The sequence below is a fragment of the Notechis scutatus genome, chromosome 6 (genome assembly GCF_049901735.1).
Source record: "Notechis scutatus isolate UNSWTSFEM ecotype Mainland chromosome 6, rNotScu1.2, whole genome shotgun sequence".
Taxonomy (NCBI): domain Eukaryota; kingdom Metazoa; phylum Chordata; class Lepidosauria; order Squamata; family Elapidae; genus Notechis; species Notechis scutatus.
The window spans coordinates 68,877,421-68,894,558 of NC_142014.1; the positions used below are offsets into that span (position 1 = coordinate 68,877,421).

Consider the following 17,138-nt stretch of genomic DNA (forward strand, 5'->3'; position numbering starts at 1 on the left):
TTTTCCTCTCATCCCATTTTGATCTCCCTCTCCACCAAACTGATCCTCCAAATGTGTTTTGTAAACCTTTGATGAAGACAAGAATTCTTCCTCCAGCCATTTTCAAGGAGGCAGAATTAATTTCCTCCTTTTACATTCATGAAAGTGACTTCCTTCCAAATTGATTTGCAGAGAGGAACAAAAATGCCGCGATCTCCAAAACAACTCACAAGCAGAACCCACCTCCTGCCAAATGTCACTGTACCTCAATATTTCTCAACCCTGTCAACTTTAAGGTACCTAGACATCAACTCCCAGAATTCCCCTGCCAGTGTTTGAGGAATTTGGGTCCTCACATCTTAAAGAAGGTGAGATTGAGAAACATCGCTGTACTTATTCCCCATCACTTTTCAATGGTACAGGTTTTTTTCCCCTATACTTTCAATGTCAACTCGCGAAGCATCCCTGACCTGCTGTTGAGTTGCCATAGGCAAGGGGGATGGTGAATTGAACTTCGCAGCTGCATCAAGGAGCTTGCATCTCAGCCAAAACAAAGCACATTACAGCTGACACATCAAGATCATCTCTACAAAAACCCACATTGGCCAGAGGGAGTGACTTCTACAACTCACAAAATTGCTTCATTGGGGAATGTGACTGATGACACATCTTGGGGGAGAGGGAAATGGGGTCAGAGGCAAAGCGTGAATTAACTGAGGTCAGAGTTGGCTTCACTTGGTCCATGCTGACATGAAGCTCCTAATAAATAACTGGATTTCTTTTGAAGCTTGGCTTGAGCTTCATGATTTAATTAGGGCATCAGTCGGAACCCTGACAGCGAGCCAACTCTGACCCCAGTTCAACACCATCCAGTTGAAGGCATCTCTAGTAGTCTGGATACTCTACAGAGCTCCAAAGTAGTTCTGAGGCTTTGGGACCAGCTGTTTCACTTTAGGAAAAACTCTTTTTCAAGAACACCCAGCCTTGCTTTTGATTTAGCCCAACTTGGCTCAGTATCTGGATTATCCAAAATGGATGCACACCCACAGTTTAATCCTTATATTTACCTGCTGGGTGGGGGGGAAAAGCCAAAGAAGGGCAAAACTCTTGTTATGAACTTCAGGGAACTATGTATTGCCACCTTTGTTGTGTGTTTTATCACAGACTCCTTAAGGTCTTGGCAATCTTTTCAGTTAATATTACTTGGCATGGACTTCCAACTGTCTGGCCAGGATGGCAGCATAATATATTCAGCACAAACCACAATTCCAGAAGCAATTGTGAGGGATATGATTTCTTTCTGGCAGTTTTGCAGAAGGTATGGTCTTCCCAACCCTATAGATCAGAAAGAGCAGATCATCCGTGATCTGTCTCCTTGAATCCAGGTTACTTCCCTGTCAGCCTTGTGAGATAGTCCAGACAAGAAGAACACCCAGGAGTACAACTCCTATCCTATCTTACATTAAAGTTACACTAACAAAATCTTTCAAGTCTAAAAATACAACTCTCTCCCCCCACATATGCAACTTTACAAGTCCGGGAAGCCAAGGAAGGATCCTCCTGAGATGTTTGCCAAGCCCCCATTCCTAGTCGGGCGGCTCTTCTTCCTGTCTCCCAAGGCCATTTCCACATACAATTACATCACCGAGTGCTGACTGAATAATGATTTAGATATATCTGCTCTCAGAGCAAGCATCTGGCCTCTTTTAAGAAAAATAAACTCTACTGAGAGTCAGTAGGAAACGATGAAAACCTAGGAGAAGATGAAGCACAAGAGCTGGCAAATCACTTCAGCCAATTTGGCTGAGTGGTTACAAAGAGATTAAGACAAGATTAAAATCCAGGTTCATCTATATAACTCACTGGATAACTTTGCTCATACATTGTGTGGTTCTTAAACTGGGGATAATTCTGGGGGTAATACAGAAATGTATTTTTCAGAGCCAGCTCTTGCTGCTGTATGATGTCTCTATTTTCTTTTCTTTTTTTTCAAATGTTCTCTTTTGCCTTTTAACTCTCCCTCAATATTCTTTGGCTTGTAGAATTTCTACTACCACAGGGCCTAAATTAGCAAAATTATATGTAATTTTACACAGAAACAAGCCATGAGGGAGATGAGTGCCTTTTTCTGCACACCAGATTCTTCCCCAAAGTGGCAATGCTCTGAATACAATAAATTGCCACAAAATCAGGTCTTTTCAGAAATTCACATGGACCTCATTAAGCGAAGCGTTTTAGTTCTCCATGGTGCTACTAACATGCTACAGTAAAATAGAAGTACTCAGCAGAGCAAACTGGATTCGTGCACTTTTCAGGAGAGAGTGAGTGGGTTGATGCTAGTAGCAATCTGGATTATTATTTTACTGAAGAGGTGCCTCAGAATGAGGGTACCTCTCCTTTGCTGCAATATAGGAATTAAAACAAATTCCACCCAGAGTATTTCTTTTTGTGCGTGGCACATGAAGTGCATATGATAATCCAGAGATTGCTTGAATAACCTTGTTCTGCTAATATATATCTTGATCTGCAACAGCGTCTATAGGAGGAAAGTTATACAATACAATTATGTTTTTTGTACCATCTTTATCAAAATATAGGAATTAAAACTTCAAATTCAAAATTGCATGACTAAATGACATTGCATTGATTTTTCTAAAATGTAATATGTACTAAAAAGAAATGTAATTATCCCCCCTCCTCCCCTCCTCCCTCCTTCCCCTCCCGCTCCTCTGCCCTGCAGTTTTCTTGACAAGTTTTCAGAAGTGGTTTGCCTTGGCTTTCTTCTTGCTAAGACAGAGAGATAGGAAGTGGCCCAAGGTCATCCAGCTGGCTCACAGTCTGATGGTTTCTAGCCTGGTGCTTCAACCTTTACATCAAACTGACCATTTTCACCTAGGGGGGAATAGATGGAAATGCTACCAATTTGTAAAAAGTTATTCACAATGCCTAGCTGACATTAGCAGGTGATTCAGTGGCAAACAGAGATTCAGCAACCTTAACAATAATAGACAATCTAAATCCCAAAGCTGCTTTTTTTTCAAGAGGCCCTTTGTTTTTCCTTGAAGATGTTTTACTTCTCATCCAAGAAGCTTCTTTAGTCCGCTTGCAGAAAAGACCCACCAAACCACGATCTGGATGACTGAGAATCTCCATAGACAAAACCTAAATTCCAACTCAATTTTTTTAAAGAAACTGACTGAATAGACTCCAGTAGTTTGCAGGTGACAAACCAAGGAGAGAAAAAAGAAACTTACCTGATTTTCCTACTCCAGCTCGTCCAAAGATGGCCAGTTTTACCTCTGCGCTCTTAGCCATGGCAAGGGGACGCACCGCAGACTGGTGGCAATGTCGCTGTTGTGTCCGATTTGATGCAAAGGAGGACTTTCCCCAGCCCAGCCTTCAACCTCGTTGTATCATTATGTTTTCCAAGCAGGGCTGTGAGAAAAGACCCACCAAATAGAATTAAAGAGCTCATAAGGGGAAGGAAGCAGATACTCTCAACTATAGGCGATATTTGAATGCTACCTTCATAGCACATCGGAAAATCCTTTGAATCAGTTACCGTATTGTCATCTGCATTGAGCACACAGCGGCTGAGTTTCCATATTACCAAAAGATCCAGATAAAATGGGGTGAGTAATTTGTCATTCTGCATATTGCCGTAACATGTTCTGCGAACCACACCATCACATCAAAGCACAGTGTGATGACCCGGGGCGTGACACAAAAATGACCAAGTCACAAAAATAGAAGAAAGTCCCTTTAATGCCTCCAACTTGGCCCCAATGTCCAATTATCCTGGGCAAGATATCAAACTCAAGATATCAAAGAAAACAGTTTACAGAGGGAGTAAATGCAGTCCACACCCAAAGTAAAGTTAATTCAAAATAAAAAAACCCAACACACCATACTGAAGGAATTACTACAGCAAGCAAGGATGATTAATTGCAGACTTCTACCAGATAACAGAGCAACCACAGTTGGGAGGAAGCCAAAACTCAGATAAGCTCCGACAAGAACTCACGCTTTGCTTCCAGCACCTTTGCCATGTGCAGTTTGTTCTTTTAACCAGACCTCCCAGTTGCAGCCCATGAAGGGGATCAGGGCCTCTTCCTCTCACGTTTCCTTCCATGCCACTCACGTTTCTCTCTTATCCGCTCCTCCTTGTGTGCCCTAGGATGAAGAGGGGATGGGCCTGGGTCTTCCTCTGAATGCCCATCCAGCCTGTGCCCTTCCCCAGTTTCCTCCATAACCATCGGAGCCACACTCCCACTCCCTATCAGCTGTTCCATCTCTCCCTCGGAGTCAGACTCCAACAGGGGCACGACAGCACAGTATTTCAGGATCCAAACTGGGTCAGTCCCCGGGACCAGAGGTTGTTGTCTTCTGAGCTTTTGGACTCGTGCTGGAGCCCACCTTCAGGGAACTTCTCTCTAGCAGGTGGTGTCAGCAGAGCTAGCTGCAGAGTCAGATGAGGAGGAGGCAGAGGGAAGGCCTGGGCCAGCTTTGGAGCCTTTGGGAGGCTCTTATAAGGAAACAGCATCAGAGGCAGTGGCAGGGCCTTCCATCCTCCCCCAGGCAGCTGTCTTCGGGGCCTGAGCTGAGTGAAGGGGAGGAACAGATGGGGGCCATCCAAGGTGCACGTATGCACAGAGAGGAAAGGAGAGGAGAGCAAACAGGGGGAAAAACAGTAACCCGGCTCTCAGGGAGAGGTAGACGTAGATAATAACTCGCCCCTCCCTGGCTGAGAAATAAATTGGAGGGGTTTGGAATTGGCTGGTGGTCAGAGGCAACTGTTTGTTTTGAATATACAGCAAGCAATTTGGATTTTTTGGCTAAACCCAGGTTTGTTGGGACTAATTATGTTTGATTTTTTTTTGTTTATCCATGTGAATAAAAGACTGTTACTGCCCTGTTATAAAAAGGGGTTGTTTTACTCATGAGTAAACATCTTTATCACCACTTGCAAAGGCTGGATCAGAACAGCAGACTGTGTGAAAATCTTTCACACCTGACACCTGCTTTGCTTTTCCTGCCATCACTTCTCTCCATTTCTTGTCATTTTTAATGTCTTTCTTGTTTTGTTTTGTTTTGCTTTGTTTTAATAATTTGTAAATAACCAGAGTTGCTAGAAATTGGATGGCATATACATTTAATAAACCATCATTATCAGCAGCAGCAGCAGCAGCAATTTGCACTGGAAAGGTATGAGTTGAAGTCCTGGAACTGTGGTGGCACAGTGGTTAGAATGCAGTAACTGCAGCAAACTCTGCCCACAGTGAATAGTTTGATCCTGATAGGTTCAAGGTTGACTCAGCCTTCCATCCTTCCAAGGACAGTTAAATAAGGACCCAGATTGCTGGGGGAAATAAGCTGACTCTGTACACTTCTCAGAGAGTGCTGTAAAGTACTATGGAGCAGAGTATATGTCAACTGCTATTGCTGTGTTCGCCGCAACATTTACGCAGAGATTTAGGAAAACCTTCAAAACATGTCCAATATAGTTTTTTAATGGACAGACTAAGTTTGGCTTGTGTCTGAAGCGGAATGTCTAATGTGGGGTTTTCTACTTTCAAAGGGCTTTATTTTATTTTTATTTTTTACCTTTCAACAGCAAGGAAAGAATGGCCTAAATGGTTTTATTTGCTCCCTATAAAATATTTGTTTTCTACATTTGGAGAGATTTGTTCTTCATGTATACCTTCATAACTGGACAAAGTATCCAGATGCATCAAGGTTCCACTTATAGTACTGCTATTTCCTTTTTTTTTTTTTGAACTCCACTTTTCCATTGTTCAGCGGGCCAAGAGAGCTTCAATTATTGTTCCCAGCATCTGGCCTTGAACAGTAACTTCTGAAGCATTATCTGAAGTTGCTTAATGTATAAAAGATACATGAAACCTTTGGCAAAGCACTGAAAAACCCCGTAGTTTACAGTATCCGCCTTTTTATTAGTCAGCAGGAATTACTTTAAAAGCTCGACTAGTGGGGAAAATGAAGCTATCTTGACATTTCTCTGAAACAAAGTTTTGTGCTAAAAGGTATTCAGAAGCTTTTTTGGATAATCAGCATCAGATGCAGAAAGCAGTTCCCTTAAAGGAGCACAAAGTTTACTCTTCCCCATCTGCTGGATGGAGAGATTATGATCCAGAAATGTATGAGTCTGGTGCAAAGAGAAATGATTCCCCATGCATCGATACTGATCATTATGCCTCTGAATCCAGGGGAAAAGATGCAACCTATTTATGTATTTATTCTCATTGTGTTCCTTTGCCATTGTTTATTTTATCATTCTATTATTTTACTTCTATTCTGTTTACATGCCTTTCATTTTTCTTCCCTTTTATTATTGTAAGCCACCTAGAATAGCCTCACAGCAAGATAGGCGGCAAATAAATTTAACAAAAAGTGGTTTGATAGATAGATAGATAGATAGATAGAGATAGATAGATAGATAGATAGATAGATAGATAGATAGATAGATAGATAGATATAGATATAGATATAGATATAGATATAGATATAGATATAGATATAGATATAGATATAGAATAGATATAGATATAGATATAGATATAGATATAGATATAGATATACTGTGTGTGTATGTGTGTGTGTGTGTGGTATTCAGCTTTGTTCGGGTATTTTCCCACGTCATTATAGTTGTGCTTTTAAAGTTGTAGCAACGTTTCGGCAGAATCTCATCTGCCATCATCAGGCTTCTGTATTGTGTTCGTCTGTATTGTATTCGAACACACTACAGAAGCCTGATGATGGCAGATGAGATTCTGCTGAAACGTTGCTACAGCTTTAAAAGCACAACTATAATGACGTGGGAAAATACCCGAACAAAGCTGAATACCCCATGCTCTATTCCAGTTCATGAATATTCTCTGACATATACATTCTTTTTTAAAAAAATTGATATGAAACTGCTACATCTGCAAGCTTTTTGGCTTCTTCCATTCAATGGTGTCCACTTTTTGGAGACTGCACGAATAAAGCATGCCCATCACTGCCCATGCCACCACATTCTGGGCAGTTAAAGCTTGCAGGTGGTCTTCAAGAGCAGCCCCATGGAGAGCACATTACAGTAGTCAATAGTCCAAGACAGGAGTGTCTGTGGAGATGGTCTTTGTCAAAAAAAAAGTCAAGATGATTACCACAACTAAGCAACCACAGCCTTCAACATAGGTAAAATGTGGACAGGACTTTGATGTTATGGTTATAGTTACCATCTTGACCTTTCTTTACACCAGAGGTCTCCAAACTTGGCAACTTTAAGACTTGTGGACTTTAACTCCCAGAATTCTCCAGCCAGTATGCTGGCTGGAGAATTCTAGGAGTTGAAGTCCAGAAGTCTTAAAGTTGCCAAGTTTGGGAACCTCTGTTTTACACAAACACCCCACAGACATCTCTGATCTAATATGTTAGCCTTTGCCCATTTTGAATAAACCAGGAAAATGTGAGGTAGATGCATTCTCACATTCATGCATTCTTTCTCTCACACATTCCCCTTGTAATATAGGGAGGGGCTTAGAAGAGGCCAGAACATGCTATAAATGGCTGCCACGGGCATGACCTACCATTATCAGTCATTGTCATTGTTAGTCACAGCCACCTACCACAAAAAACTGGGGGGGGGGGTTAAAATGAGAGGATTAGAAAGCCTGTTGGTTATCAAGAGAGTCACTTACAGACAGCATATTGTCATCCTTTTATATTGTTTAATATATAGCAATAGCAGTAGCACTTAGACTTATATACTGCTTCACAGTGTTTTACAGCCCTCTCTAAGCAGTTTTACAGAGTCAGTATATTACCCCCAACAATCCAGGTCCTCATTTTACCCACCTCAGAAGGATGAAAGGCTGAGTCAACCTTGAACTGGTGAGACTCGAACTGCTGAAGCGCTGGCAGCTGGCAGTCAGCAGAGATAGCCTGCAGTACTGCTTCCTAACCACTGCACCACCATGGCGCCATCTTATATATAACAAAAAATATAAGAGGTGTTAAACTTAAACTGGGTTAGTATCCAGCAGCTTGGTAGCTGCGGCTCTGGTTCAATCTCAGCTCTTTCATTTTTGTTAAACGGGCATTGTCCGATTGGTCTTGTTCATCATGGCCACCATTTTGTGAACAATCAACCTTTTCCCACTGAAAGCCATTTTGTGAGAGAACCACCATTTTTCTTCAAAATTCCAAAGGTCTCACCGGTCCTAATTAACTACTTTAAATTTTATAATGCTGTACTTAATTGTAACTCAGTAGACTCAAAAGCATCCAATTTGTTATTTTCTTATTCCAAAGAGGTAGGGTCCATTTTAACTGCTCCGGTGGTGGTCCTCCCAGCCTTCTATACCACCGCCTCAGCAATTTTGGCAAAAGCAGGTCATTTAAACCTGTTGCAGCAATGCCTTTTTCTCTCAAATTTTCCCAAAGAATGAAAATAAAATTCTTCATAAACAATGGAACCTATAGAGGGCACAGAACATGCTGACAAAAATTCTCTTCTATTGTGTTGCACCTATCATTATAGGAAAATGTTCTAATTTGATGAAGCAATAACAGTCCATTTGCAGTATTTCCAAGTAGGTAAGAATATATTACATACATACATATATATATCAGGAATACATATATATATGTATTCCTGTTTTCACCCTATCTCCCACTCACAACAATCTCTTTTATTTCAGCACTTGAACCAGCAGGTCGCTGGTCTATTTTAAAGCTATTCATTGATTTTCATCATAAATGTATAAATACTTTTGCCAGCAATCTTTCTAGTTGAAGAATCATAGGGTTGGAAGGGACCTAGGAGGTCTTCTATTCCAACCCCTCGCCCAAGGCAGGAGATCTTATACCATCCGGGGCCAATGGTTGTCAAAATCTTTTCTTGAAAACCTCCAGCGATGAAGCTACCCACGACTCAGGGAGGCAAGCTGTTCCATTGATTAATTGTTTTCACTGTCAAGAAATCTTTCTTTAGTTCCAGGTTGGATCTGTCTAAGGAGCTTCCACCACTGCTTCTTGTCCTGCCCTCAGGTTCTTTGGAGAATAAGTCTTCTGTGTGTGCCCTGTCTGTTATGGTGTGAAGAAAGAAAACAGCATTCTAGAACTCAGAAACTGGCTCCTCCAAGAAAGACCCATTGTAAGAAATAAGCTACGCCTTACAGAGACTGGGGACGATCCCTCAGTAGGGTGTTAAACCAGAGGTGGGCTGCTGGGGGTTTGCAGTGGTTCAGGAGATCCCCTAGATAAGATTCTGTGCAGTTTGGAGAACCACTAAATCCCACTCCTGGCTGGCCCAGCCCACTCCACCTCACCCCTCCCAGGAATCCCTACGCTGCCCGTTTTAGATGCAGATAAGTGCAGGGCATGAGCAGAGGCTCAGAGAGGGTGAAAAACAGGCCTCCTGGATGTTCAGGAAGGCCGGAAACGGGCTAATTTCTGGCTTCCAAAGAGCTTCCGGAGCTCGGGGAGGCCATTTTCACCCTCCCAGAGGCTCAAGGAAAGCCTCCGGAGCCCGGGGAGGGCAAAAACACCCCCTGCCCCGCTGTGGTGCAGGAGGCCAACTAGGCCCCGCCCACCATGGTCACACCCACCCAGCAACCAGGCAGAGAACCCTTTGCTAAAAAAAATTAAGCCCACCCCTGTGTTAAACAGGAACAAAGGGTCAGAAGTCAATGTGCAGCCAAGACTGAGGGCAAGAAGCAGAATTCAAGAGAAGAAGTGGAATAGTAAAACAGATTTCTTTCTACTGGAAAGCTGGTGGATCTATTTGGAATCTCAGAAAATTCTGTTTTAGTGCATAGATCATGAGAAATAAAGATAGAGAATAGAGATCTGAGCTCAAGAAGATAAATCTGATGTGATGATTATCACTGAAATTTGATGGAATGTTACTCATGATTAACATACAGCAGCACTGGAAAGCTACAACTTACTCAAAATGAATAGAGCTAGTAGAAAGGGCAGGGATATTGCACAGACATTTTGAGTACCCAAAACAATTTGGATGTGTGTGTGTGTGTGTGTTTTGCCACAGGAAATATTAATTCTTGTGTTCCTCTGGGTGGAAGTGTAATATAGCAACAAGTACAGGTAATTATCAGGTTATAACACGATTGGGGCCAGAATTTTTGTTGCTAAGCGATGTGATTGTAAAGCATGACATCGTACAACTAAATTGCTTAGTGATGGAAATCCCCGCAGTCCCAGTTGCCATTGTAAGCCCAGGACTATGTGAGTCATTAAGTGAGGACCTCGTGTGGTTATGATGATTATGATATGTGATTACGATGAGGTCATAATCACATATAGGAAGAGGAAGGAAATCTAAGCAAGCAGGCTGGTGGGTGAGAGCCGAAGGTAAAAGCTACAGGTGGGCAGATGCCATGGACAGGTAAGTGGGTGCTAGGTGCAGATGTTAGGGTGCACAGGAGGGGGTGTATGGGGCTGCATGTGGGCCGGGGAGCTGTTGACAGGTGCCACAGAATGTGGGCAGTCAAAAAAGCACCAGGAGTAACTTTCGACTTCCTGCTGGCTTCCCCATTGACTTTGCTTCCCCATTTGACATTGTTAAACACAAGCTGGAGACTGAGCACTCGGTTTAGAAGCACATGACTACAGGAATGCTGTAATGGTCTGAACTCCAAAAATCATTTATAAGTCTCATCATTCATCCCCACTATAACTCTGAGTGGTCACTAAACGAATACTCCTAACCAGAGGACTACAGTACCTGTAGCTTTCAAAAATCTAAGCTTTCGTAGAACTTAGCCTATCTGTCTACCTTATTTTGTAACGCTGATTTTGCTGCTGTTCAAAGAGATCTCTGTCTCATTATGTTCACTTGGATCTCTTCCTCGTTTATTCCTTTGCTCCTTCCTTCCTTCCTAAATTAAGAAGAGACTGGATAACCACTTGTCTGAAGTGGTATAGGGCAGTGGTGGCTAACCTTTTGGGGCTCCTGTTCCAAAAATTGTGCGCACGCTTGCATGCTCGCACTCACGTGCCAGCACCCAGAAGGCAATGCGTGTCCCCCCCACACCCCCACGCATGCACACATAATACCCACCCACCCACTCCTGCCACCGCTTACCTGCACTGTGCCTCACAGCTGATTTTCAGCCAGTTTGAGGCCTTTTTCGGCCTCCCAAAGGCTTGAGGAAGGCTTCTGCAGGCTTTGCAGGCCGAAAACTGGCCCCGTTTCATCACTTCCAGTATTTTCAGAAAAACAGGAAGTGATGAAATGGGGCTAGTTTTCAGCCTGCAAAGCTTGCAGAAGCCTGCAGAAGCCTTCCTCAAGTCTCTTGGAGGCCAAAAAAGGCCTCAAACTGCCGAAAATAAGCTGTGAGGTGCGCTCATGCCCAGTGAGGTAAGTTTGCCTGCAGCTCATGTGCCGGCACAAATGGCTCTGTGTGCCACCTGTGGCACGCGTGCCATAGGTTCGCCATCACGAGTATAGGATCCCCTGCTTTAGCAGGGACTACAAGACCTCCAAGGTCCCTACCGACTCTATTATTCTGCATTCTGTATCTTTCTGCTTCTCATCTATTACAATGTTTATCTCTAATTTACGGCACAGAAAACACGAGAATTCTCTAGAAAGACGTTAGGCATGGATAAAACAATAAAAATGGAACTCCCCACTATTGGGGGGAGCTTCTTCTTCAGATAGAAAAGTCGCTTGTGATGTTCTCCCCAAAATGGTACAGGCAGTCCTTGACTCCCGACCACTTGCTCAGTGGTCGTTCAAAATTCTGATGGTGCTGAATGAGGGGAACTTGTGACCGGTCCGCAAAATTGCAGTCATGCGATCATGTTCCAGACACTTGGGTAACCAGCTCACAATTACGACACCACAGCAAACCATTTATGTGTTCAACATTTGCCTCCCAGCTGGCTTCCCACAAAGTCAATGGGGAAGCTGGCAGGAAAGGTCACAAGTCATTTCTCCCCCTTTGCCCCCATTCCTTGGGAGCAGCAAACACACACACACACACACACACACACACACACACACCACCTATCTGGCTTCCAGTGCCCACCCATTGCCTTAGCCGGTCTGCCTCATGGCTCCATTGAAGTTTAGAGCAGGGGTTTCCAACTGTGGCAACTTTAAGATTTGTGGACTACAACTCCCAGAATTCCTCTGGCTGAGGAATTCTGGGAGTTGAAGTCCACAGGTCTTAAAGTTGCCAAGGTTGGACACCCTTGCTTTAGAGCACAGGACTGAAGGAACTTTCTCCTAGGCTCTGTGCGGTTCAACATCTTTATCAGTGAACTAGATGAGAGACTTGAGGGGAAATCCTTTCCCTTATATAATATACCGTATTTTTCACTCCATAAGACACACCTGACCAGCAGCCGGGCTGCGATGGCAGGGTCCTTTTACTGTGCTGAACCCCACCTCTTCTGTCTTCGCCATTGCCTGCCCTCTTCTGTCTCTTTTCCACAGTGACGCATAAGAGATGGCACATGAGAGGACACCTATCTGTGGTCCTCTCAGGCTCCGCCTCCCGCCCTCACTACACTGCTGGTCCATATTCAGCGCTTCATATTAACAGTGAGACGGCGCTCCATATTCCACTGCTGCTGCAGCCCGGCTCCTATTTATCATATTCGTTCCATAAGACACACCTAGGTTTCGATGTGGAAAAGACAAAAAAAAATATGAATATGGAGCGCCGTCTCACTATGAATATTGAGCACCAAATATGGAGCAGCCATGTAGTGAGGGCAGGAGGCGGAGCCTGAGAGGACCACAGATAGGTGTCCTCTCATGTGCCATCTCTGCCTATTGACTCCTGTGTCACTGCAGAAAAGAGACAGAAGAGGGCAGGCAATGGCAAAGACAGAAGAGGCGGGGTTCAGCATGGTAAAAAGACCCCAGCACCCCAGCCTGGCTGCGATTCACCATATTTGCTCCATAAGATGCACAGATATTTCCACCCACATTTTGGGGGGGAGGTGGAAGTGCGTCTTATAGAGTGAAAAATACGGTAATCCTTCACACACACACCCAAAAATATATACGATGTATTGGGGCAATTTATCAATCTTGTTAAATGAATTTTGATCATGTGACTGTGGAGATGCTGCAATGGTCATGAGTGCACAAACCAGTTGTAAGTCACTTTTTTCAGACCCATCGTAACTTTGAAGGGGGGATTAAACCAACAGTCATAAATTGAGGACTGCCTGCACAGTATTTGCAATAAATGGAATATCTCTATCAACACCTCTGTATCTCTGCACAGGTAGCCCTCCAGTTATGACCACAATTGAGCCCAGAATTTACGCTGCTAAGTGAAACATTTGTTACGTGAGCTTGCCCCATTTTACGCAACTCAACTTGTGTGAGTGGCCCACCGCTCACATGGCTCAGTTCCCCTCCCCCCTCCCCGCCAGCTGGGCCACCAAGCCGCAAAGGTTGGGGACTGCTGCCCTAGATGTACTTCCACATTCCATTCTACTGTACAGATAGTTCTTGACTTACCACGGTTCATTTAGTGACTATTCAAAGTTACAACGGCACTGGAAAAAAATGACTTAAGACCGTTTTTCACACTTACAACCATTCCAGCATCCCAATGGTTATATGATCAAAATTCAGATGCTTGTCAACTGACTTATATTTTTGATGGTTGCAGTGACTCGGAGTCATGTGATCAGAGGTGGTATTCAGCCAGTTCTGACCAGTTCTGGAGAACAGGTAGGAAATTTTGAGTAGTTGGGAGAACCGGCAAATCCCACCTCTGACTGGCCCCGCCCCCATCTATTCTCTGCCTCCCATTGCGTCCCAGCTGATCGGCTGGGTCTTCTTTGGTTGCCCTGCACAGGAGAACGGAGCTGGAAAGCAGGCTAGTGGGGTGGGGAGGGAATGAGGATTTTGCAGTATCCTTCCCAAGCCATGTCCACCAAGCTATGCCCACAGAACCGGTAGTAAAAAAAAATTGAATACCACCACTGCATGTGATCCCCTTTTGTGATCTTCTGACAAGCAAAATCAAGAGGGAAGCCAGATTAACTGAACAACCACATTACTAACTTAACACCTGCAGTGATTCACTTAACTGTGGCAAGGAAGGTCATAAAATAGGGCAAAACTCATTTAACTGTCCTGCTGAGCAACAGAAAATTTGGTCTCAAATTGTGGTCAAGAACTACCTGTACATGGGAAGATGAGAAGTCAGCAACCAGCAGCTACATTTGTCATCCCAGCTGCCAATCTGAAACAGAACATGTGGAGCTCTGCAGACGGTGAAGGAGCCATATTATTACAAGAAAGTTGTATGTAATTTAGGATGTGGCTTAAAATAATTCGTTCTTTATGCTACAAGTCTGTTCAGGAACCAGATGGAGTTGAGGTAAGATTTTACAGCATGTGCAGACTTTTCTAATCATTCACAAGTTTTCTGAAGAGTATTTGATAGTGATAAACCTTTTCAGGAACAGGATTTGGTATGTCAAGCTAGTTTTGCTGACAAAGCTTCAGAAAGTGATTTTTAAAAATAGTAATAGAAAACTTTATAATATACACAGAAACCCTGCGTTCTGTTGGATTACATCTGTGTTTCTCAACCTCAGCAACTTTTAAGATGCTGGCTAGAGAATTCCAGGAGTTGAAGTCCAGACACCTTAAAGTTGCCACTGGCAAGAAACATAGGATTATATTAAGCAACAAAGCTGTCACCAACTCAACCAAGATCTTTTAAAACTCCAAATGGTGAAACCGTGAACCTGAACAGCCTCTAATCACATTCCACTTCAAAGCTTGCAAAAAAAGAGACCAAGGGAAAAATTACAACCAAAAAATTGGGATTTCTAAAACATTTATGTTGAAGTCTTGGTTCCAAATGAGAAACCAAAATCCTGGAGAACTTGCGAGGTGGCCCCAACATCATCACCCTTGCTGATATAGTAAAGGATCCAGGGGTGAGTAATTTTGCTGGGTGGCAGGTCGTGGGTTGAGGGAATACAGGGTTAAAAGGGGTTGAGTTATTTAATTTAATTTAATGTATACAAAGATAAGAGGATAATATTAATATCCCCCTCTCTCATCTATATCTGTCTGTCTACCTATATCAGTCTGGCATTCTATATAATGACATGATGACTGGAAATAAGGAGAAATTTTCTGACAGTGAGAACAATCAACCCATGGAACAGAAGTTGCCCTCAGAAGTTGTGGGAGCATCATCACTTGAGACCTTCAAGAAGAGATTGGACGGCCATCAGTCAGAAATGGTGTAGGGTCTCCCGCTTGGGCGGGTGTGTGTGTGTGTGGACTAGATGACCTACAAGGTCCCTTCCAACTCTGTTAATCTGTTATCTGTTAACTTCTTTGCAATACCTGTAGGATATTTTCAGCATCCTCTCAGAGGCCTCCAAGCATAGCCAGCTACAATTCTCCAACCCATTTAAAACAAACTTGGTAGAGTCCTGGTTTTTCCTTCAAGTTTAGGCAAAGATGTTGCTCCAACCCAGGTTACAAGTCCTTAAAGTATTCTGCAGGTCTCACTTCCCAGGCGTGTTAAAACAGCCAGGTTATTTTTAACTTCTGCAGGTTAATGAAGTGATAAGGGCTGAGTTTGTACATTCTGTTGAAACAGTAGCTGGTTAATATCTGGTGTGAATGCAACCCCTGCATTGACTGGGATAACTGGTCCCCCCTCCAAGTGTTTTCCTCTTGAACTTGCTGGAACACCCCTTTCTCCCATCTCAATGCTGCCTTACAGATAATCCTTGACTTACAACAGTTCATTTAGTGACTGTTTGAAGTTACCACGGCACTGAAAGAGCCAACTTATGACCATTTCCCACACGGTTTCCACATGGGGAGGTTCCAGCATCCCCATAGTCACGGGATCAACATTCACAAGCTTGGCCACTGACTCATACTTACGACAGTTGCAGTTTCCCAGCATCCCATGACCCCCTTTACGCCACCACCTTCCAGCAAGCCAGATTCAAACCATATTACCAACTCAGCAACCGCAGCGATTCCCTTTAGGTCGTAAAATGGTGCAAAGCTCGCTTCACCAATGTCTCACTTAGCAACATACATTCTGGGCTCCCTTGCGTTCGTGAGTCGAGGGCGACCCGTACTTGGGAACCATCAGCCCCTCCTAACTGAATGGGATGTTTGCATCCGAGGACAAGAAGAGTTAGAAGCTTCTTGTCAGGAGCTTCTTTGTATCGTTTTCCCCCGCAGAGAAGCACCCTCAGAAAGAAGTTGGGGCGGGGGAAAAGCGATTTAGTCATTATTCCCTCGCCCCCTCTGCCCCCGCCCCGATTAGGTCAAGGATGATCTCCAGGAAACCGACCCACCGCTTCTTGCATAGAGAGCCACTCACCTCTCTCCAGCGACCCGCAAGCTGTCGGCTGCGCTTTTCCAACACTCGGCCGGTCCCCACCGCTCTGCTTGGAAATCCACCCCGCCACCCACCTGGAGCTCCACTTCGGGCTCTTTCTGGGCTTTCTCACCTCGCCAGACGTCCCGGGCAGCCCCGTGATTTGCCGCGCGTAAATCTTTCCTCGGGTCCTGGACCAGAAGATGATGCGAACTGCGCAGAGGATCCGGCGGGAGAGGCAGCGCCGCCCGCCTGCCCGCTTCCCCTGGAGCGACCTTTAGAGAAAGTACCGCAGAGAGCGAGGGGGCGGGTTGTGAAGAGAGAAAGGGCGACCGGCGAGAAGGAGATCCGAGCGGATCTCCTTATAACCGCCTCTGCCTCGGCTGACATGCAACCCGGTGGTCGCAACGCGCAGCCCGGCTTTTCTCTCTCTCTCTCTCTCTCTCTCTTTCTTTCTTTTCTTTTCTTTTTTTACAGGAGGCTCGGCGGCGTCACCTGCCGGCCGCCAGCCTGCACGGCAGAGCGGAGGGGGTGAGGCTTGCTGCGGCCCGAAGCGAAGGTAGCGCAAGCCGAAATCTTGCAGGGACGCACCAACGGGCGCGTAAAGGGAGACCCACAGACGCACACAGACACACACACACACACACACACACACACACACACCCTGAAAGGTTCACTTGGTCTCCAAGGGCGGCCGACCTTGGGCGCACGAGCGCCGATGCCCTTTTGGCTATTGGCAAGTAACGGCGCTCAGCAATCGCCACCCTGGGAAAATAAACATCTTTTTTCTCACCC

At 44.4% G+C, this 17,138-nt stretch overlaps 1 protein-coding gene across 2 annotated transcripts in view; it reads right to left on the reverse strand.

The window, feature by feature from the left end:
* Positions 1-16,804, reverse strand: part of RERG (RAS like estrogen regulated growth inhibitor) — a 130,393-nt gene extending 113,589 nt beyond the window's left edge. The window contains exons 1-2 of one of the 2 annotated variants that reach the window (XM_026678648.2): positions 16,477-16,804; positions 3,234-3,414 (exon numbers count right to left, since the gene is read on the reverse strand). In XM_026678648.2, coding sequence (XP_026534433.1) covers positions 3,234-3,294 — 61 coding nt within the window. In that variant the 5' untranslated portion in view covers positions 3,295-3,414; positions 16,477-16,804. Of the gene's footprint in view, positions 1-3,233; positions 3,415-16,346 lie in introns of both variants that reach the window. The other variant, XM_087968682.1, reaches the window with a different exon arrangement.
* Positions 16,805-17,138: the final 334 nt, after the last annotated feature.